Here is a 22080-nt window from a genome sequence, read left to right as displayed (position 1 = left end):
AAAAAATACAAAAAAAAAAAAAAAAAAATCTCAGCCTTTGGCTTCAATCCCCATGCATATTCTGCTGATTCTCAAACTCAACCTTGAATAGGCTTTCCTGACAGCCAGATACCATCCGTGCTAAGTTGGCATCTTCCCTTGGGTGGCTCAGCGGGCGTTACCGGTATGGGCAGACTGCTCATGACCTTGGGGCCCCAGGCCTGTTTTCCAGGCTCACCTGCCTCAAGAAGAGGCACCCACCCACCCACCAGGTGCAGAAGCAGGAAGTTGGACGTGGTTCCCAACACCTCGCTCTCTCTCCCCAGCTACACCTGCTCGTTGAGCCCTATCAATTTTATCTTCTCCTCAGTTTTGCCTACTTCCTGCACCTTCACTGCCACCACCCAGCTTTAAACTATTGTCTCTGTCCAACTTCTGTCCATTGAAAACGGCTCTTGCCCAGGTCACTGGTAGGGTCTCTGCGGCACAAGGTCTAAGGCAGGTCCTCAGGGTTCCACCCACAAGGGCCCCCGGCAGCCGGGACACTGCACAACACCCCTTTCTTTAAACTCAGCTCTGACGCCTCATTTGGCAGAGATGTGGGTCAGGGAAGCTGAGGTTTGGATAACACGGTAACCCAGCTGGTCTCCCACATCTCCTCTGGGCCTGCCAATCTATTTACTGCATTTTAGACACATCAGTCCTTACAAAATGTGCTGCCTTAGAACAGTGCTCTAAGGCGAAGGTGAACATCCTTAACTGAAGATGAACATCCTCCGGACCCAGGCTATCTCACAACATCAGCTCTCATCTCTCTTTTTATGCTCAGCGTCCCAGACACATGTTCCCATCAGAGGCGTCATTCTCCATTCCAGCATCCCTGCCCCTTGCCTCCTCAAGTGTACTATTAGCTCACACTTCAGCCTTCCTGGTCCACAAATCAGGTGGGGGCTCTCACCATACACTCTCCTTACACACTGCACACACTCTCACCAGCACTTTGCATAACCGTGACTGAATATTAAATTCATACTATTGGTACAATTTTATCCGGTTGCTAAAATACAAGGTCCATGAGAATAGGAACCGCATGTATGTTCTTCCCTGGAACCGATCAGTGAAGTTCTATGCTTTGGCCACAGAATACATAATATGTATGTAGTGTATGAATAAATAAATCAGTTAGATGGTGAGACTGAAATGTCATCTCTCAGGTGTTTCCAGTGTAGGCTCAATGCCTTCCAGGTTATTTTTTATATGGAAAACTGGTTCCCTCTACAGTCTTAGTAATTTACTATGTTCTGCAGGTTCTAGAGTTTAGGGAGTTTAGTACAGAATATATTTGCTTCTCCCACTGAAAAACAGTGTTTGTTTACATCCTACTTATAGATATAGTCACTTGGTTTCCCTCGCTTGGTTCCTGATTTGCACAATTTTAGTACGTAATAAATAATCCTCTGTTCTATTAGATATATTTGTTTTGAAAAAAATGTATGTTCTAAAACAAGGTAATTCAAAGTATGTCATCAAATTTTGATGACTCCTCAGGGCATAATTTTACTCTGTTAACATTTTAAATTATGTTTCTTAGGATATTCTGCCATGAAAATATTTTTACTTTCACATCCTTTTTAGCATATTATCTAATTTTACACTTCTTTCAAATTTGATTTTAAACTTTCTAGATCTGGTCTGCAAATCTGCATTCCAAATATGTTCCTGTTAGCATATTTAGAAAAACACTAAAACTGCTGATAGACATGGTGAAAATTATCTCTAATCCACCTCTATGTGCAACTTTTAAACCTCAAATTCCTATTTTCTCCTTCAAATTCAACACTGAAAAAAATATCTAAATGCAATCACAGTGGCCGAGTTATTTAATTTCTTATTAAAAATACTAGTCCCTAGAGTCAGGCTCCAGGATTCTTCCAGTGGTACCATTCACCTCCCATAGGAATAGCCACCATGGATGATGATCTGGTTGGGTCTCAAATCTCAAAAACACACATTTGATAAATGAACATATCAGATCTATACATGGCACTTGCTAATTCTCTTCACTCAAGATTCATCTGCTAACATGTGACTATAAATTTTTTTGAAAATAGAGGAGTTCCCATTGTGGCTCAATGGGAACAAACCTGACTAGTATCCATGAGGACGTAGGTTCTATCTCTGGCCTCACTCAGTGGGTTAAGGATCTGCACTTGCCTCGAGCTGTGGTATAGGACGCAGTTGTGGCTTGGAGCCAGCATTGCTGTGTCTGTGGCGTAGGCCGGCAGCTACAGCTCTGATTTGACCCCTAGCCTGGGAACTTCCACATGCTGTGGGTGCAGTCCTAAACAGAAAAAGAAAAAGAAAGAAAGTAGAGACTGACTCTATATTACTCAGATTTAAATATCAAGCCCTAAAACTACCCAGCATGGAACATCCTCCAACCTTGACCCAGGCATTCCTTCGTCCTTTTTGCATCACAGAAAATTACACCCGATTGGCTTCTTTCCTTCTACCAATTCATCTTTGAAGATATTGGAATAAAAAGGATATTCCATTGGCTCTATCATTTCTTAGTCATAGGAACTTATGCAAAATTTCTTACATTCTCTGAACCTTATTTCTCTCATTTTGGAGGTAATGAAAATACACTCCATTTCATGGAGTTTAATAAAAACAACATGAACCAAGCCTGGGCAACAAGAAGATCTATAATTGCCTGAATCAGAATTGGACACCAAAATGCTTTTCTCCAGGCTCCCTTTAAGCCTGGAACGAAAATCCTCTGTACCCTTCTCCATGCTGGCAGATCAGTCATCTTTATTTAAGTGAAATTAATTTGCAGAGGCAGCTAGAGTAGTTAAACTCAGACTAAAGTAATCTTTCCCAACCACAAGACATATATATATATATATATATTTTTTTTTTTTTTTGTCCTTTTAGGGCCGCACCCACAGCATATGGAGATTCCCAGGCTAGGGGTCGAATCCAAGCTGTCACCGCTGGCCTACACCACAGCCACAGCAACACAGGATCTGAGCCATGTCTGTGACCTACACCACAGCTCACAGCAATGCCGGATCCTTAATCCACTGAGCGAAGCAAGGGATGGAACCTGCAACCTCATGGTTCCTACTCGGATTCATTCGCTTCCTCTGTGCCAAGACGGGGAACTCCCTCAAGACATATTTTCAATAAAAGAGTGCTATGGGAGTTCCCGTCGTGGCGCAGTGGTTAACAAATCCGACTGGGAACCATGAGGTTTCGGGGTCGATCCCTGCCCTTGCTCAGTGGGTTAACGATCCGGCGTTGCCGTGAGCTGTGGTGTAGGTCGCAGACGCAGCTCGGATCCTGAGTTGCTGTGGCTCTGGCGTAGGCTGGTGGCTACGGCTCCGATTAGACCCCTAGCCTGGGAACCTCCATTTGCCATGGGAGCGGCCCAAGAAATGGTAAAAAGACAAAAAGACAAAAAAAAAAAAGAGTGCTATGACTTTATAGTAGTGAGATTAAATTTTCTTGGTAACCGGTTCCTAAGGCACCTTGCAAAGAGTTTAAGAAACTATTTAGGCAATGACAGAACCACTGGAATAGGTAAACAACATCCTCAAGTAAACTCTGTGAAAAGTACCCATTCATTTGGATTTTTTCCGTTGAGGTGTTAAAAACACCACTCTCCATTTTTACAACCAAACTATGAGTCCATATTAAAACAAGTAGGTAGCTTAAGGTAAGGAGCATTTTCAAACCTTGTTCATCATAGTCTTGGTATGTTACGTCGTCTGCAAAAAAAGAGAATAAAACCAAAATAAGTACCACTTGAGTCATTCCGTGTAATTGCTTAGCTAAAAAAACACAACTTAATCTCAACTACAGATTTAGATTCCTTTCAATATTAATGTCTGCACACTGAGAAAAAGTCTCTGCCCAAAGCAACCTGTGGGAAAGGCAGGTAAATTACTTTCATAAAAATTCCTCAAATTGACATAAAACAAGACATGCAAAAGGAGTATTAGGAATTAATATCCTCCTTTGTTGTGGAAAGATGGCAGATGAGGTGAAATACAAAAGTCTGATCTTCTTTGAATAATCTAATTTTGTGACAAAGCAAAAAGTCTTGTATTTAGGTGTGAAAACTCATGTCTTTGACCCACTGAAAGAAAAGTCACCATGTTAATAGAGCATTGTGCTGGTAAAGCTGTCAGTAATGTTTAAAATCTAATGAAAACGTTCATCTGATACCTGCTTCTTGGTATATTCTTCCATCATCTTCCACTACTGGTTCACTGGACTCTAAAAAGAAAAAACATATACCTTTGCCAGACTTGAAAAAAAAAAAAAAAAAAACACATTGCTAGACACCATTCTAAAATATTTACAAGTCAATTCTCATCTTCACAGCTGTGAAAGAAAGATATTATTCTCACGATTTAATTAAATCTAAGCGGAATAACAGTCCATAATTTTCTCTCAAGGCACAAAGATAGGAAGGAGCAGAACTAGGATTTGCTTCCACTCTGACTCTACTACATGGTACTGCTTCGTTCATTTCCAAATATTCTTTCCAGTATCCCACCTACAAAGACCAAAATCCCAACAGTGGTTTGAAAAACACCTCTCCTTTTTCTCTATGTTCCTATGTAATATTAAATTTTTTTAAACTACTTAATGAATTCTACCACATTTATAGGTGTACAACAATCATCACAACCAAATTTTACAGCACTTCCAACTATGTAATATGAAATTATATTCAGAAATGGATAAAATATCTGGGCGACCAAAAATGATTATTATAAAGAGATCCCTATGTTGAAGCAGAGTGAATCATTAACCCTGACTGAAAATGACCTTGGCCACTGCCTCACACAGAAACATGTATCACAGACCTGGATTTTCTTGTTCATACATCATGTCTTCTGTATCTTGATTATAGGCTGGTGAGGCTGTAAATTAGGAAATAATTAGGAAATTACAAACATGTCTCCAAAAAAGGATTACACTTGATATTTAAAACAGGAAAAGCAAAATTTCTTCTAAGGATAGAAACCAAATCACAATGATGCTCAAACTTACATTCACTCCTGAAACAAACAGGTATTAATTGCTAAATACAGATGCCAAATAGAAAGATGAACAATAAAGTCCTCACTATCAATGAGTTTGTAACTGAAGCACAAAACTGGGGCACTATATTCCCATTTAGCTTATGCAAATTCAACTATAATCATGAAACAAAAAAATGAGACAGAGACTCAAGAGAGAGGGAGACAGCAGTGCAGGTGAACCCTCCTCCCGGGCACTCAGCAGGCACCTGCCAAAGTGAGCCTGAGCAAGGACACACACTCCCCAGCTCCTCATGTGGACTAAACACCTGTAGTTCTAGTGTTTGTAGACACCTACTGTTGAAACAATATAGGTCCTAAATGCCAACAATATCTCCTGCTCCTCAAGCACAAAAAGAGGGATCTATTCCAACATCAGGAGAAAAACTGGCCAACAACACAGTTTATTGAAAGATGATGTGTGCATGGAGTTCCCGTTGTGTCACAGGGGAAACAAATCCAACTTGGAATCATGAGGTTGCAGGTTTGATCCCTGGCCTCACTCAGTGGGTTAAGGATCCGGCATTGCAGTGAGCTGTGGTGTGGGTCGAAGACGTGGCTTGGATCTGGTGTTGCTGTGGCTGTGGCATAGGCTGACCGCTGTAGCTCCGATTGACCCCTAGCCTGGGAACCTCCACATGCCGTGAGTGCGGCCCTAAAAAGCAAAAAAAAAAAAAAAAAAAAGATGTGTCCATCTCCAGTGTTGCCATAGCTTCTGGGGACACATGACATGTTGACAACACATAATTCTAACCATTCACTGACTTTGTAATTTAAGACTACAAAACATGCAATTCCACAAAGTCTTTCAACCCATTACTAGGAATTTATCCCCAGGAAGTAGACTTCAAAAGCACAAAAATATAATCACAAATATAAATAAAATTGTGATATAATATATATTATATAATAATTATTATGATGTGACATTTGATATAAACTGTAACATTAAAATTAATAATAACCACAATCTTATCTTTCTTTCGCACAGTGCTCCTTTACAGGAAAAAACTCCTTCTAGTTAAAAAAGAATATCACTAAATTAAAATCTTACCTGTCTCTTCTACATGGTAGCTATCTTCAGTTTCTGAAAAAAATGACATTAAATAAATATTACTGCTTTCATAAAATGGTATGTTCATATACTGTATATGTATATTCTGAGTGAATGTTTGTCCTTTATTTTGAAAGCAAATAACTATTAAAATAAAACATGAGAGAGTTTCCTCATGGCTTAGCGGGTTAAGGATCGGTGTAGTCACTGCTGTGGCTCTGGTTACAGCCGTGGCATGCGTTCGATCCCTGGCCTGGGAATTTCCGCAGGCACAGCCAAAAAAAATTTTTTAAAAGCCCATGAAAATAGCAATTAAATATCTGCTAAACACTACCTTTCATTAGAACTGTACATAGAAATGTCTCACACATTCTCTTATATGATCCACTTAACATCCCACAAGGGTGATACGTACCATAACTCGGGCTATGGAGGGAGGATAATTTAGAGTAATACAGTGACAAAGGCCGTATCCACATCTCATTCCACTGTGGCATCCTATTTTCTGACACTTCCTGCCATGCTCTCGAGCAAAAGTGCATCATCTCCACACAGGGACACGAAGAACAGGGAGACTTTACTCATTTGAGGAGCTGAAAGTAACCCACACCACAAGGGCAAAGTGCTGCTACTCACGTGACCCTCATTAATTTAGCGGCCCTATGGAGTATATACATATATTTTTAAATTTCTGAAGATCTTTAACAAGCAACTTTTCAGTTCAAACTAACTCCACGCCCCAATCAAAAATTAGCTCAGAAAATAAGGTGTCTTCCACTTAGGAACTTTTCAGAAGTGTTTCTTCCTGCTCCCTATAACTCCTAACCTCAAAAATATCAAATTCTTTATATTTCAGATTATTTGAATGTCTTCATTGAAATGTGCTATATAAGCAGCATCTACGACACCAAAATTCTGAGCAGCTGTCAATCTTCCTGAACCATCGTGGCAGAAGGTAGGAAGGACCAAGAGAGACCAAGGAAATGCGGAAATGATTTTATCAGCATTCCTACTCAGAACTTAGAAAGATTTTTCCCATAGAAATCATGACATAGATGATAACTAAAGGTCTAAAGTTCAAAAGCTAATCTGTAAATAAATGCCTGTTTTCAATGCCCAGTGTAGCTGAAATCACACACATGTTCAAAAAGCATTCTGAACTGACATTTTTCCCAGAAAATTATGCATCATATACAATCCTATAGGTTGGTACGGACACAAACCAAACTACTTATAACATTATCTCCACGGAAAAGTGCATTTTTCTGCTCTCAACAACAGGCAGACATGTAAGCTTTGAGAAATACATTCATTCATTAGGATTGTTTGCTTCTCAAGGAGTTTCTCGGAATATTAAATACTGCAAGAAGTAGACCTACTTTGCTTTTTCATAACATTTATGCTTTAAAATAGTCCTTGCAACCCTTTACCAGCTGTACTGTCTGGAGGCTGCCTGTCCACGCGGCTTTTCCGTGGCCCGGACAAGTCCCAGGTGCCCCGCGTCCTTCCCACTCGTTAAGAGCCCAGATGTCAGAATCTTAACCTGCTCAGACCCAGCAGAGCAGGACGTGGGGTGAGGCCCAGGAGACAGTAAACAGCACAGCCACACTCGGGATCAACCCTGGTGCACTTTCCTAACTCCAGGGAGCTTGTACAAGTATCCTTTTGCGGGGCTCCACACCACAAACTTTCCGGTTCACTTTGTCCTGGGTGAGTCGCGGGAATTCTTTTAAAAGCTCCCCGGGGGCCACTACGGGGCCTCCAGGACCAGAAACCGCGTTCAGGGCTATCAATCCACGGTAGCGGATCTTGTTCACAAGAAGTTGTCTCTCTGCATCCGCGACCCCGTGGCTCCAGACCTTCCTACCGCACCAGCGGTGCGGATCTGATACCCGCCCCCCGCCACCTTCCTCACAGTTCTGTCTCCCTCTCTGAACTCTGCTTAGGTCCCCTGAACCCTGCAAGACACCCCAGTCTAGACCCTCTGTGGCCGGCGATGTGATGCTATTACACCGGTCCTACAGACTCTGATGACTAGGAGGGGACATATTATGCATTAGGGCTCATTCTGTGTTGGTGCCATCAACGTACCCCCGGCCCCCCGCGCCCCCAGTCAGCATCGGCTTGTTTTCTTGTCTCATTCTTCAAAAATAAAGCATCTGGGAGTTCCCGATGTGGCGCAGTGGGTTACAAACCCGACTAGTATCCATGAGGATGTGGGTTCAATCCCTGGCCTCGCTTGGTGGGTTGAGGATCTATCCATGCCTGAACTGTGGTGTAGGTCACAGAGACACAGCTAGGATCCTGCATTGCTATGGCATAGGACAGCAGCTGTAGCTCTGATTCCACCCCTACCCTGGGAACTTCCATTTGCCACAGGTGCAACCCTAAAAAAAAAAAAAGAAAAGAAAAGAAAAGAAAGTGCTGAAGGATTTCCCCTACATTCCAAAAGAAATTCCTATATCCTGAGAATTTCCCTGAACATGCTTTGAATTTAAAAAAATCAGGGAGTTCCTGTCGTGGCGCAGAGGAAACGAATCTGACCAGGAACCATGAGGTTTCCGGTTCAATCCCTGCCCTCGCTAAGTGGGTTAAGGATCCGGCGCTGCCATGAGCTGTGGTGTAGGTCGCAAACGCAGCTCGGATCCTGTGTTGCTGTGGCTGTGGTGTAGGGCAACAGCTACAGCTCCTATTCGACCCCTAGCCTGGGAATCTCCATATGCCTCAGATGAGGCTCTAAAAAGACAAAAAAAAAAAAAATATATATATATATATATATATATATATATATATATATTTTAAAAATGGGACATCTATTTATTTTAGGGAAAAAATCATTTTAATTGAAGTTTTTAGCTTCAGTTTAAAAAACTTTAGAAAAAATTAAATACTGGTTTTAAAGGTGTCTAAGAAAAACTTCAACAGTCATAATTAAAAATTACCTATTGAATTTTATTCTGAAACCAAAAAAAAAAAAAAAGTGTTCTACCTTCATGGATTGCTTCAGTTCCCATGGACTCAATTCTTTCATCTTCATCCCTTCCTGTGAGGAGAGCATCTTCCAGCTGCAGTTCTCCTGCTGGTGCATCCTGTTCTTGCTGCAGGTCCTCACCTTGAACAGTGAGAATGAACAAAGTGACACAGATCTGTAGCCAGGCCCCAGGCAGCAGCTGACACAGACACACACATCCCATCAGAACGGCTGCCACCTACCCACTTCAGCTGCTGGGCACGCCCGGGCCCTTCTCTGGGCCTCCGAACACACCGCTGCCCACTCTGAAGCTCTGTCCTCACTCTGGCCAAGGGCTAGTCCACCTGAGGGGGAACAGGTCCTCTCTCACTAGAACATAAACTCACCAAGGAAGGGACCTTCCATATTCTAGTGACCATGTATGGCCAGGACCTGGGCCAGGACTGGCCCTAGGAAGTTTTTATATTTAATAAGTAAATAAATGAGTTTAGAATTATATTTGCCTCTTCAGTTATCACTAGGTCAGAGCAAAGCTCACCTTGCAACTTTTCGCTAAGAGTTGACAAGACTCCAGGTAACAATCTTAAATAACTCTATGCAAATGCTTTATTGCAAAGAATAGCCAGGCACCATCTAAACCGTATGCTAGGTCATCTACATGAGGTCCACTGTTGTATACTTTGCTTCTAAAGGGTCCTATATTGAGCCTTCAAGTTATGCAGATGCTCATTTTCTCTTCTGAGATTTTCATGATATAATGAGCTGTTCTGCTTCTTGCTTCTCTTGTATAGATGTTGGACATGCTATGTTACTCCATTGCCACATGGTTCAGCTTGTCGCTGTGGTGAAAAGCATTCTCCCAGCAGTAACTTGGCATGACCTTAAGCAGAAGATGCTGGGCATAACACTCTAACCATAGGACACAAGAGAATTAGACCTAGCTGTGCAGTGCAGCATCACTCTAGGAGCGTGCAGTCTGAAATATGTGACTCAGGATCTACGTTCTTCCACACCAGCTGTGTGGCCCTGGGTAAGTTATTTAATTACTCTGTGCCTAAGACTTCTCTTTCATTAAAAAGAAAAAATAAGGCGTTCCCATCGTGGCTCAGTGGTAACGAACCTGATTAGTAACCATGAGGACACAGGTTCGATGCCTGGCCACGCTCAGCGGGTTACGGATCCAGCGTTGCCATGAACTGCAGTGTAGGTCACAGACACAGCTCGGATCTGGCATTGCTATGGCTGTGGCATAGGCTGACAGCTCCAGCTCCAATTCGACCCCAAGCCTGAGAACTTCCATATCCCACGAGTGTGGCCCTAAAAGGCGAAAAAAGAAAAAATAAGAGTACCTATTCACTGCATTGTCATGAGAACTAAAGCACTTGGAAAAATACCTGGCCCATAATAAGTATTTAGAATTTATTGTTGTTGTGCTGCTGATGTTGTTAATATATTTACCATCATCATCATCACAGTAATAACAATACTACTATTTCCACTGCTGCTGAACCCTCCCCTCAACTGCAGGATGGTGTCCTTAGCACGTTATGGTTGGTGTGGCCCAGTGATGCTCTCAGGTGTCACTGAATCCTTAGGCCCTTTTATTGGATTCTATTTGTCTCCCGTCTTCCCATCATAGCCTCCTATGTTATATCTCCTCATTTCAGATTTTCTCCTCAGCAAACCAGGGAACAGGGCAAGGAGAATTCTTCCTATCACTAATTCTACGACTCCTTTTCTTCTCGCCATGTTCCTTTCCCCTTATTCTCACTCACTCACTCATTTACAGTTTCTACATGAGCCAGCCTGATCTGGTCAGTGGAAGCATCTGTTTTCATAGGAAAACCAACCAAGCACTGGACACCGTGTGTGAGTCTCCACTGCTCAGGGACAGCCTGCTTTGAGAAAAACAGCTTCCGTAGAGCTTACTAGACCTCACCAGAGGGACTGCCATGCCCTCAACAGCCACCGCACCAGCCTTATGAGGTAGCACTATCATCCCACTCTGAAGGATGAGGGACTCGAGGAACTTTGCTAAAGGCACACTGCTAATAAATGCAACAGCAGTACCTAAACTACCAATGAACTACAGAATCATTGAGACAGAATCTCCTTTAGAGACAGTGTCAAGGAGGTCAAGTATGGTCTGATAGGATGTGAAGAGTGGAACACACACACACACACACACACATTAACAAGCTGGAACAAGTCAAAGGCCCCAGGGCAGGGACAGGCCTGGCAATTACAAGGAAGAGAGAAGGCCAGCTTCTGGGCTTTCTCGGCTAGAAAAAAGTGACCAGGGGGAGTTCCTGTCGCGGCTCAGTGGACATGAATCTGACTAGTATCCATGAGGATGCAAGTTCTATCCCTGGCCCTGCTCAGTGGGTTAAGGATCCCAAGGTGCCGGGAGATGTGTAGGTCGCAGACACAGCTCGTGTCTGGCATTGCTGTGGCTGTGGCATAGACTGGTGGCTGCAGCTCCACCTCAACCCCTAGCCTGGGAACTTCCGTATGCCACAGGGGCAGCCCTAAAAAGCAGGTTGGGGGGGGTGACCAGGGGAGAGAGATCTGGCCCAGATAAGGCACAGTGGGCTGGGGCACATCAAACACAAGGTGCAGAGGAGCAAAAGATGGAAACAGGGACTGGTGACAGCTGACACTGTGCAGATATCAAAATACGTTGGAGGCAAAACTGAAGAGACCTGCTGATGGATGACATATGAGGGGAAAACATAAGCGAGAAATCAAGGAAAACTCCTAGGGTTTTAGCTTAAGCAACTAAGCAAATAGGGAGACCACTAAGTAAAATATGAAAGAATGGAATAAAAGTAAAACATTTTTGGAGGGGAGAGGGGAACTGTGAGATGGAGAAGAATCAAGAATTCAATTTTAGGGACACTTTAAGTGGGAGATATCCAAAAAACATGCAAATAGAGATAAGAATATACAGTTAGATAACCCAGGAGCTTAGATGAGAGAGCTGGGCTATAGATACATATTCAGAAGCAATACAAATAATATGCAAAGCCATGGCCTGTGATCCTCTAAGGAGAAAGTCTTGATAAAAAAGAAGTCTAGGAGTTCCCAAGTCGTAGCTCAGCGGAAATGAATCTGACTAGTATCCATAAGGATGCAGGTTCCACCCCTGGCCTCGCTCAGTGGGTTAAGGGTCCAGCATTGCTGTGGCTGTGGTGTAGGTTGCAGATGCAGCTCAGATCCCGAGTTGCTGTGGCTGTGGTATAGGCCAGCGGCCACAGCTCCAATTCGACCCCTAGCCTGGGAACCTCCATACGGTTCGGGTGCAGGCCTAAAAAAAGGCAAAAACAAAAAAAAGAAAAAAAAAAGACCAAGTCCGAGGAACACAATGGCAGACTGGACTCCCCCCTCCTCAGGGTGGCTTCCTGTATCCACTCACCTAAGTGTCTACCACGCCCTCCCCCGCCTTCTCCCCCCACCTTAGAAGAAATTTAGTGACCGACCAGCCCGACTCACTTGGGCACCAGGACAAGCTCCCATCTGCTCTCCCTCCACCTCATCTTTCACGCTGCAGACAGAACACAAAACCTCCAGTGGTTTCAACTCCTCTTAGAATCAAGTCAAAATCTCTCCACCTGCCTATTCCACGTGCCAGCTGACCTGAACTACATTCAGATCCTTTTGGCCTCTGGACTCTCACACACACCATGCCCTTTGCATAAAACCCGCGGCTAAACATTTGCCTGGCAAAGCACTGCACCATCCTTCTGTTCCTGATGCAAAATGTCCTTTCTTCCAGGAAGCCACTGCTAACCCCCAAATCTGAGAAAGTCCCTCATAGCACCCCGTGTTTCATCATCACAGCACTCACCTCATCATATTGGAGACTGTACTACCCTTGTGTTAGGTTAAATTTTAAAAAACGAAGTAGGGAGTTCCTGTCATGGCTCAGCAGAAATGAGTCTGACTAGCATCCATGAGGATGTGGGTTCAACCTCTGGCCTTGTTCAGTGGGTTAAGGATCTGGCATTGTCTTGCACTGTGGTGTAGGTTGTAGATGCGGCTCGGATCTGGCATTGCTGTGGCTGTGGTGTAGGCCAGTGGCTGCAGCTCAGATTCAACCCTCAGCCTGGGAACTTCCACATGCCACAGGCTCAGCTCTTAAAAAAAAAAAAAAAAAAGATGTAGGAAGGGAAAGCCTGCGTTTGCTCACATAGGCAGACATATGCTTGGGTGAAGTTGCTTTTCTAACTGAAAAGAAACTGGTAATAAAAGGAATACACAGGCTCCTAGACCCCTAGTAACCAAGGGCAAAAACCTACCCACTCAGCCAAAACTGGTCTCCCAAACAGCACAGATGAAGCTGGATCAGATGTTTTACACTTAACCCCAAATACCTAAGACTAAATAAGACAGTTTAGCAGGGCCTGCTAAAGCCCAATTTAAATGTCTTTAAAAATACATGCTTTTCCTTTAGGACTACCTTCGGCTCACACCAAACCACTGCAAGTTTCAGGATACGGTGTGTTCTGCCTTTAAAATCCTTCTGCTACACATTAGGCTTATTCCACCTGCTTTTATCAAGGATGCTTCAAGAAACAGTCTTCTAAAATCTTAAGACACTGGTTTCCAGGCTATCATTTAATAGTCTTTGTACAAAACTTCACATAAGAAACTTTTTAGATGTAAGAGCTGGGGAAGTGCTTTATATTCTCTAAGTAAATAGCATGTTTACTTCTCTAATAATATGACCCACGTAATTAAAAGTTTCTCCTTTTTTGCTTTGGGAGCTGCTCAAGCATTCAGTATAATTTGAGGCCCAATGACAGCTTCCAGACAGCCCATCACAGTTCCCTGGGTTTTCTTAAATCTCCCTCCCGCCTCTTGCTGTCATTGGTTTTTGGTGTATCATTGGTCTCCATTTATTCTCTTACCAATAAAATGGGGTAAAATAAAATGTGTAGTACTATTTTAGAAATACTTGTCCTCTAATAACTTGGGAAAAAACCCACAAACACTCAAGTATTATTTAAGTTTTAAAATAATGTCCAAGTCACTTTTACACAATTAATCATTATTTTAGTAAGGCATGAAAAAAACATATTTTTAATTCATACCATGTTCTGGGTACACGGTTTCATCAAGAAGTGACTGAATTTGGTCTTGCAGTTCATCTTCAATATTCTGAGGCCCTAAAATAATTACAAAACATAACTAAGTAGAAAAAAATCTAGATATTAATGTAGAACATGAAATACGGCCTCCATGTATACATATTAAAATAAATATATTTGCCTAATCATATCAGTTTTTCCCTTTTTTCTATGTGAGCAAAGACAGTAGATATTTAAAATTGGTTTTATTTTGACAACAGATATCAATGCTAAAAGACTTCTGCATAAAATTTTTAAAAATAGGAAACTAATTTGAATTCATATTTTTCTTAAAAAAAAAAAACCCTCCCTCAGAGCAAAATTTCTTCAGTTTCTAGTTAACAAAATTCAGAATAGTGATAGAAGAAAGAAAATGCAAAGTGCAAAGCTTTCAGAAAAGGAAGTACTGGGAAATAAAGATGAGCTCAATACACAGTCAAGTCCATGGTCAACCAGTGTCTTCCCCAATAGACTGGAGAAAGGGCCCTCTGACTGGTGTGAGGGCTGGGTGGATCAGGGTGGGCTGCTCACTCCCAGAAAGTGACAGGAAGCCTGAATAGAAGACCTTACAAGATAATCCTCCCAGCTCTGAAGACCCTTATCTGACAGTCAGATCCATAGATTCGAGCAGATGTAAATCACAGACATTGGTGACGACAGTCCAACGACACTGGGATGCTGACTGGATTATCAAGTTTATTGCCATACCACACAACAAACAAGAAGCCATAATTCCATTGACATTATTGCAAATTTTCTAACAAACGTCATCTATGTTCACTAAGTAGGAGTAGCTCGAGACTTAGTATCATGAACACGGTCATGTGAAATAATGCCAACGACATCAGCTATACCGATGACGTAATCTTCAATGACCAAAACAGAGTGAGTTAATTTAACTCTGGGTTGGAAAAAAGTGTGAGATTCTATTACACTACTTACCCAACAAAGCCATTTCTACAGCACACAGCATACAGATGTTTATATTTCACCAACTATGTTTATACATAGTCTCATAGAATTACAGAAGAGCCAGCCAATCTCTATTCTTCTCGCATCATCTCTCACAACTCCCACGACAGCCTTCTCACTGGGTTCTCAGTTTTACAACTGCTGACAGCACCATTCACAGAAAATATAATGTGAGTAAAGAAAAGCGGAGATTGGCTCTCCGCTCCTCTGCATAACACTTTCATGGCTTCCCTTGCCTGAAGAGATGAAAATCTAAGCTCCTTAAAGCCTCAAAAGGGAGTATAAGACCTCCACAATCTAGCCTTCACCTGTCTCTCTAGAATCATTTGCTGTCAGCACTGGCTGTGAACTTGGTGAGCGAACCATATTGTTTCATCTTCCCATGATTCTCTAATGCTCCTCCTTTCCCTGGAGAAGAGTCAGTAGAGGAAAAGAAAAAGAAAAAAAAAAACAACCCAGACTGCAATGAGTTAAAGACTAAGTGGGAAAAAGGGGGGTGGGTGGGAAGCAACTGTAGATCCTTCTTTCAAAAGTGTGTCTAGTACTGCAAGGAGAGGGACTGGAGGGCAGGTAGATCAAGGGGGATGGTTATTTCACTGTGCTTTAATGAAAGATACCTTTGTTTACAGAATAGGTAGGTAGTCAGAGAAGAGAGAAGGCAAAGACTTAGACAAGAGGGAGGAGGAGAAGGCAACATTTAAACAAAACCACTATCACCAAGGAGTTGAAAAGGATGTGAGCTAATGACAAACCAAAGGACTCAGGAGGACAATTTATCAGTAATATGTAAAGAGTAATAATAACAAAGAATAAAAAAGGAAGAGAGAAAGCAAACAGTACATTTCAAAGTACCAGCTTTGACAAGCATGATTTTTTTAAATTATATATTAATTGACTACAGAGTAAAATTTGAGGTTCTAAGTCCAAATACACATTTAAGTTATAAAATTTAAAAAAAAAAAGAAAAAAATCACTTTCGTGCCTGAGCCGCGGTATGATTATAGGGATTCTACAGGAATGGGAGAGAGAGACAGAAAGACAGAGACAGAGACAGAGAGAGAAACAGGAAATTCTCCTGGGATTATTAGAGCAACAACAAAAAATGAGAACAACATATTGATCTTTATTAAAAGGAAGGAGGGAAAATCAAGTATTATTCACCAGTACATAGTGATAACATCAGCGCCCCCCCCCCCATTTGGAGTCAGTAATTACGTTGCCAGTATATGCAGTGTCATACCTAACACTTCCAATAGATGGCAAAATAAAACCAAAATTTTGAGAACTCCTGGGGAAGGGAAACATGTGCAGAAATTAAATAGTACTTTGTCATAAAAAATCAAAGCATAAAAAGGAAATGATAGTAATAGAATCACCCATTTATTAAGAGAGTTCAGCAGTTTTCATCCTATGGGTCACAGCCCCTTGAATAACTAAAAAAATACCTGAACTGATCTATGAATTCATGCAGATGTAAAACAGGCTTCACAGATATCATGTGGAGGCCTAGGAAGTCTTCTGCTATGGACAGCAGACTCATATTAAAAAGACTGGGGGAGTTTCCTTGGTGGCTCAGCGGTTAATGAACCCGACTAGGATCCATGAGGATGCAGGTTTGATCCCTGGCCTCGCTCGGTGGGTTAAGGATCCAGCTTTGCCATGAGCTGTGGTGTAGGACGCAGAAGAGGCTAGGATCTTGCATTGCTGTGACTATGGGTAGGCCTGTGGCTACAGCTCCAATTCAACCCCTCGACCCCTAGCCTGGGACCCTCCATACGCCACAGGTGCAGCTCTAAAATAGTAAAAAAAAAAAAAAAAAAGATTGGGAACTACTTTAAACAATGTGATGAAAGAGGACAAAACTGGTGTACAGTACAGGTCTAATTTCACTCTTAATATAATATGGTACAGTAGTCCTGGACTTGGAATGAAGGAACATAGCTCACAATGTTTCTAACTATGATAGCCCAGGAGCAACCCTCTGTGCCTTTGATTTTTTTTTTCTTTTTTGGTCTTTTTGCTTTTTAGGGCGGCACCTGCAGCATATGGAAGTTCCCAGGCTAGGGGTCTTATCGGTGCTGCTGTTGCCACTGGCCTATGCCACAGCCACCACAACAACGCCAGATCCGAGCCATGTCTGCGACCTACGCCACAGCTCACGGTGATCCTTAACCCGCTGAGCGAGGCCAGGGATCGAACCCGTAACCTCATGGTTCCTAGTGGGATTTGTTTCTGCTGCGCCACAACAGGAACTCCTGATTCTTGACCTCAAAAATTAAAATAATCCTGTGTAAATTTTTTTCTCGGAAAAAAATTAGGTTTACTACAAAATTTCAGACAAGAAGAATAAAAGGTATTTCATTATTATGCAAACTTTGTAAAACAAAATTATGGGTAAAACATGATTCTGGACACCACTATCTGGGCTACCTTGCAGCTGAGGTGCATCTGGTCAGCATCAGAGGAATGCTTACCTGGCCCCTCCAGAACCTGATCCTCCAGCCAAGGGTACGGCTCGGCCTCTTCTGGTGGGATTGTTGGCTTTGGAGCAGATCTTTCTTTAAGGCCTGCATTTTTATTCACAAAGTTAACTGAAGGGTTTTTTTTATTTTTAAAAAAAAAATTTTTTTGATGTTAAACCAAGCAAAATAATATTCTCAAACATTTCATCAAAACTGCCAGTAACTCGTTTTCCTAGACTTTATATTACATGAAAATGTTGATATGCTTAAAAATTCAAGTAGGAAAATAGTTTGTTCTTTAATTTCACCTAGGTCTTCAACATCTCTTTGCCTAAATAAACTCTCCTTTAAAAAAGAATAACAAATCATTGTTTAAATATTCATGAATCTCTAAAATATAAAGTCACCAAAAAATAAAAAATAAAAAAAATAAGGAAACCAAAACAAAAAGTCAGGTCTGAACCTGCCAAAATAAGTTCAGTATGAGTTCAAGCTCCCCTTGTGTTCATAAGTGACTAATTAACTTCTAAGTCTTGAACTCTGAATTGAGAAATAAGACAACTAAGATGCACCAGAATCCTACTGTTATTTATAAGCCTGCACTCCATGTTTTGATTTATATACAATTATTCTTAAAAACTGTAGTTAAACATGGGAGGAAACCATACGTAATTCACTATATACAATCTTCTAAAGGTAACACTTATGAGCTATTATTCCATTAAAAAACATGGGGAAATAAAGTTCTTTTGTTTTTTTTTTTTAAGCCTTTAAGTAAAATAAGACATCAGGGTAAATTAACAAGAAAGCTGATTTTGAAGTGCATGATAGTCTAAAATCTATAACATTGCTAGTTTTTTGGTATTTTCATATGTAGCCCATTAAAATATAAACTAAATTAAATACAATTATTTAGAAACCTAAATCAGATGGTCAAGAGCCTGACAATTCCATTGACCAAACTCTCGGCTCTTCGCCAGCCCACAGGGAATCTTGTACTGAGATCTGCTGTTAAAGAGCATGTGTTCTGCGTGCATGTCTGAAAAGGTTCAGCACAGAACTGAGAGGCCTTTTCTAAACTTAAGCACCTCTCCACAACTCAGTGTGGATATAGTATGATAGTCTGCGAAATCCTCATTTCAATACTTCTTCTTTGGTTCTTTTTATTTTCCCTTTTCTGTATCTCTTCATTTTTCTCTCATTGACAAAAACATACGCCCACTTTCCTTTTCCAAATCCTAAAAAGACACTGAAACAGAGCTTCGAGGGACTCCCCACCTCATCATTTAAATCTCCTCTAGTCACTGATTTCTGACACAATTTATCCAAAAAACCTAACTTTAGAAAACCCGACACCAACACACATAGCTGTGCAATATTCCTAACTAGAAAGCAGATTCCAGAGACAGCATGCACACCTAGGCAGAGACCCTAACTGTAGCTCCATCCATTTCAGGGGGGCAGGAGGTAACTATCAAAAGGCATCATGTTTCAAATCCCAAGCTGAGGGCTGAGAACTCTCCCATGTCCTTTTCATTTAAACAACCCATGCTTACATCTCTGACTGTTCATGGAACAGGGATGGACGGACCTATTCACGGCTAAGTTTTGCTGAATGAATAGGACGAACCTTGAGTCGTCACAATCAATCATTTATCTTTACACTCTCAGCACCTGAGAAAACACTTGGCACAGAGCAGGTGCTCAATAAGCACGTGTGAAGGGCTGAGCACACCCAGGGTGCAACTGCTCTGCTCTTTAAATGGCTGCAGACTCTGCCAGAGCCAGGGTTCCAGCTGCAAACAGCTTAGGGCTATAGAGGACGGAAGTGGGGGAGGGGTGCTTGTCAATTTTCCTACTACTATTTACCAAAGAGAAGTCTACGTGTGCTCTGGCAGCATCCACCGTTGTGGTCCATGGACCTGACTCTCCCGGACAGTCCCTGTTTATGTCTGCTGTCCTGGAATCATTATTTCACTGTCACAAGTATCTCAGATTGGATGAAAATTTACCAGGTTCTTCACTAATCCCATCCATGGCAGGTTTTCAAACTGTGCTCCACGGGTTCGATAAGCAGTAAAATATTTCCCCATGAAACTAAAGATTTAAGCTGCTTGAAAATCCCATTTTTAATTGGTTTTCCAAAAAAAGTTTTATTTGAAAAAATTTGGATGCTAAACGTGCTTGCAAAACTATGAGTTCATAAATATCCAGACCCACAAACTGGCTTTCTTTAAATCAGCTGGGAGTTATTTGTCTCTAAAAATGAAATTGTAAACAGTGATAAACAACAGGAGAAAGCAAAAGTACATAACAAGAGAAAACATGGAGCAGTTTTCTTTTCTGTCCAGAGTGGCAGCGGAATTGTAAATTTACTGGTACCTGGTCGCAGCTCTTTTTCAGAGGTGAAATCAATGCAGAAATTAACTATTTTATAAATTTCAAAGAAGCTGAAGATCATATTAACACATCTTTTTCCCTAGGCCCTTATAAACTTTCTACTATTTAAGAAAAACACATTCTGGAATAATTCTTATTGTTTTGATAACCATATGGAAGCTTTTACTCTGGCATCTACAAAAAGATCTCTGTCACCCAAGTCCATTTTAGTCCATGAATCCATGAATAAATGTTCCCCAAACAGTGGTAAATCCATATCTCAGACAAGATTTTAGGCAAAAGGTAAACAAAAATTTAGAAAAATAAATACATATCACGCAAAGGAAAGGTATTCAAACTGGATTTATTACGAGGTTCACACGGCAAGGATGTAGCACTGAAGTAACTAGTCGAATTTGGGTTATGAAATGAATGTAGCAGTTTTGATGTTCCTGGGGCTGCAAATAACAAAACACCAACTCACACTGGCTTGAGCAAGATAGTTTATTATCTGACTTCACAAGAAGCACAGAGGCAGCTGGCTCACGCTCAGCACTGGCTTCATCCTTAGGCCACAATCGGGGCTTTTCCAGCTGCAAGCTCCTCTTTCAGCAAGATGGTGTCCAGAAGAAAGGACCACCTCTTGCTCTGCTTCCTTCTTAGGCTTGAGGAAGTCTTGCCTGGAAGCTCCCAGAATTCTTCCCTTTCAATTGTAATCGTCAAAACCAGAACCCGCTTCCATTCCTAAACGGGCAAGGGAAGCAGGAGGACCACACTTGCTGGATAGTAATTATCCAGGCTTGACTGAATGTTGCAAGTTAACCACAGCAGCTTCCGTATGATGTGGAAAACCAACGAATTCCCTTAAAACATACCTTGGTTTTAGTTTTTGGGGTGCATCCGATACATTAGAAATTTTTTTTAAGTTTAGGTTAATAAATAGCACTTTTCCTCTAATCGTAAGTGAAAATGGAAGAAGTTGCCAAAAGTAAATGAAATGAGCACACAGAAATCTATTCAATGTTCTACAATAACCTACATGGGAATGGAGATGTGTGTCTGTATGACTGAATCACTTTGCTGTACAGCAGAAACTAACACGACACTGTAACCCAATGATACTTCAATAAAATTACATTTAAAAAATAAAATATTTTTAAAAAAGGAAAAGAAAAAAGCACTTGAACTCATAGTAAATTTGATTATCTGACACAATTATCCTGGCCCAATATAAGCTTACTTGGTTCAGTGCTACCCAACCACAGCTGATCATGAGGTGAAAGAACGGACTTTCTTCCCCAAAACCCCCAACAGTTTAAAAGCGACTACAATGCATGTTGCATTCGTTCGTTCAACAAATATTTAGCACTCACTAATGCAAGGCACTGTTTTATAGGAAACCAACACACAAACCCCCTCCCTCCCATAGGAAGGGATCAATTAAAAAGGTAAGAAACAGGAATTGTTTAGAGTATATCAGAGGGGGAAGTGGCAGGCCCTTAGGGAAAGGGAGTGGGACTATTTATGAGAAATTGACAAGGAAATGACTCACTGCTAAGACTGGGACAGACCCCTGAACAAAGTCAGGGATGTGGCCACTGAGCTACACTGGGGAGGAGTCTGCAGGAAAAGCTCTAGACCAGCAAGTAGGACCTTCCTCAGCCAGGAAGGTTCGGGAGTGAGGAGGACCAGGTGGCCAGCACGCTGCGGAGGACAGGCCTGAGCATCAGCAAGGTCCTGGCCACCCGGCTCACCAAGGCCTTTACTTGAGTGAGAGTCAAGGATTCACTTTTTCCAAGAATTAGACACAAACTGCTGTCTCTGGAGTTCTCGTGGTGGCGCAGTGGTTAACGAATCCAACTAGGAACCATGAGGTTTCGGGGTCGATCCCTGGCCTTGCTCTGTGGGTTAAGGATCCGGCGTTGCCATGAGCTGTGGTGTAGGTTGCAGAAGCGGCTCAGATCCCGCATTGCTGTGGCTGTGGTATAGGCCGGCAGCTACAGCTCCGATTAGACCCTTAGCCTGGGAACCTCCA

At 41.8% G+C, this 22080-nt stretch overlaps 1 protein-coding gene across 19 annotated transcripts in view; it reads right to left on the bottom strand.

The window, feature by feature from the left end:
• ASPH (aspartate beta-hydroxylase) overlaps positions 1 to 22080 on the bottom strand; it is a 204157-nt gene that overhangs the window by 123692 nt on the left and 58385 nt on the right. For 8 of the 19 annotated variants that reach the window (XM_021089315.1, XM_021089316.1, XM_021089317.1 and 5 more), the window contains 8 exons: positions 17679 to 17771; positions 14197 to 14271; positions 9346 to 9447; positions 9122 to 9244; positions 6133 to 6165; positions 4863 to 4919; positions 4216 to 4266; positions 3723 to 3755 (listed from right to left, as the gene is read on the bottom strand). In XM_021089315.1, the coding sequence (XP_020944974.1) occupies positions 3723 to 3755; positions 4216 to 4266; positions 4863 to 4919; positions 6133 to 6165; positions 9122 to 9244; positions 9346 to 9447; positions 14197 to 14271; positions 17679 to 17771 (567 nt within the window). The remainder of the gene's footprint in view (positions 1 to 3722; positions 3756 to 4215; positions 4267 to 4862; positions 4920 to 6132; positions 6166 to 9121; positions 9245 to 9345; positions 9448 to 14196; positions 14272 to 17678; positions 17772 to 22080) is intronic. The other 11 variants (XM_021089319.1, XM_021089323.1, XM_021089327.1 and 8 more) reach the window with 5 other exon arrangements.

Source organism: Sus scrofa, chromosome 4 (genome assembly GCF_000003025.6).
Source record: "Sus scrofa isolate TJ Tabasco breed Duroc chromosome 4, Sscrofa11.1, whole genome shotgun sequence".
Taxonomy (NCBI): domain Eukaryota; kingdom Metazoa; phylum Chordata; class Mammalia; order Artiodactyla; family Suidae; genus Sus; species Sus scrofa.
The sequence above is the reverse complement of the archived record's forward strand: the minus strand, read 5'-3'. Positions and strand labels throughout refer to the sequence as shown.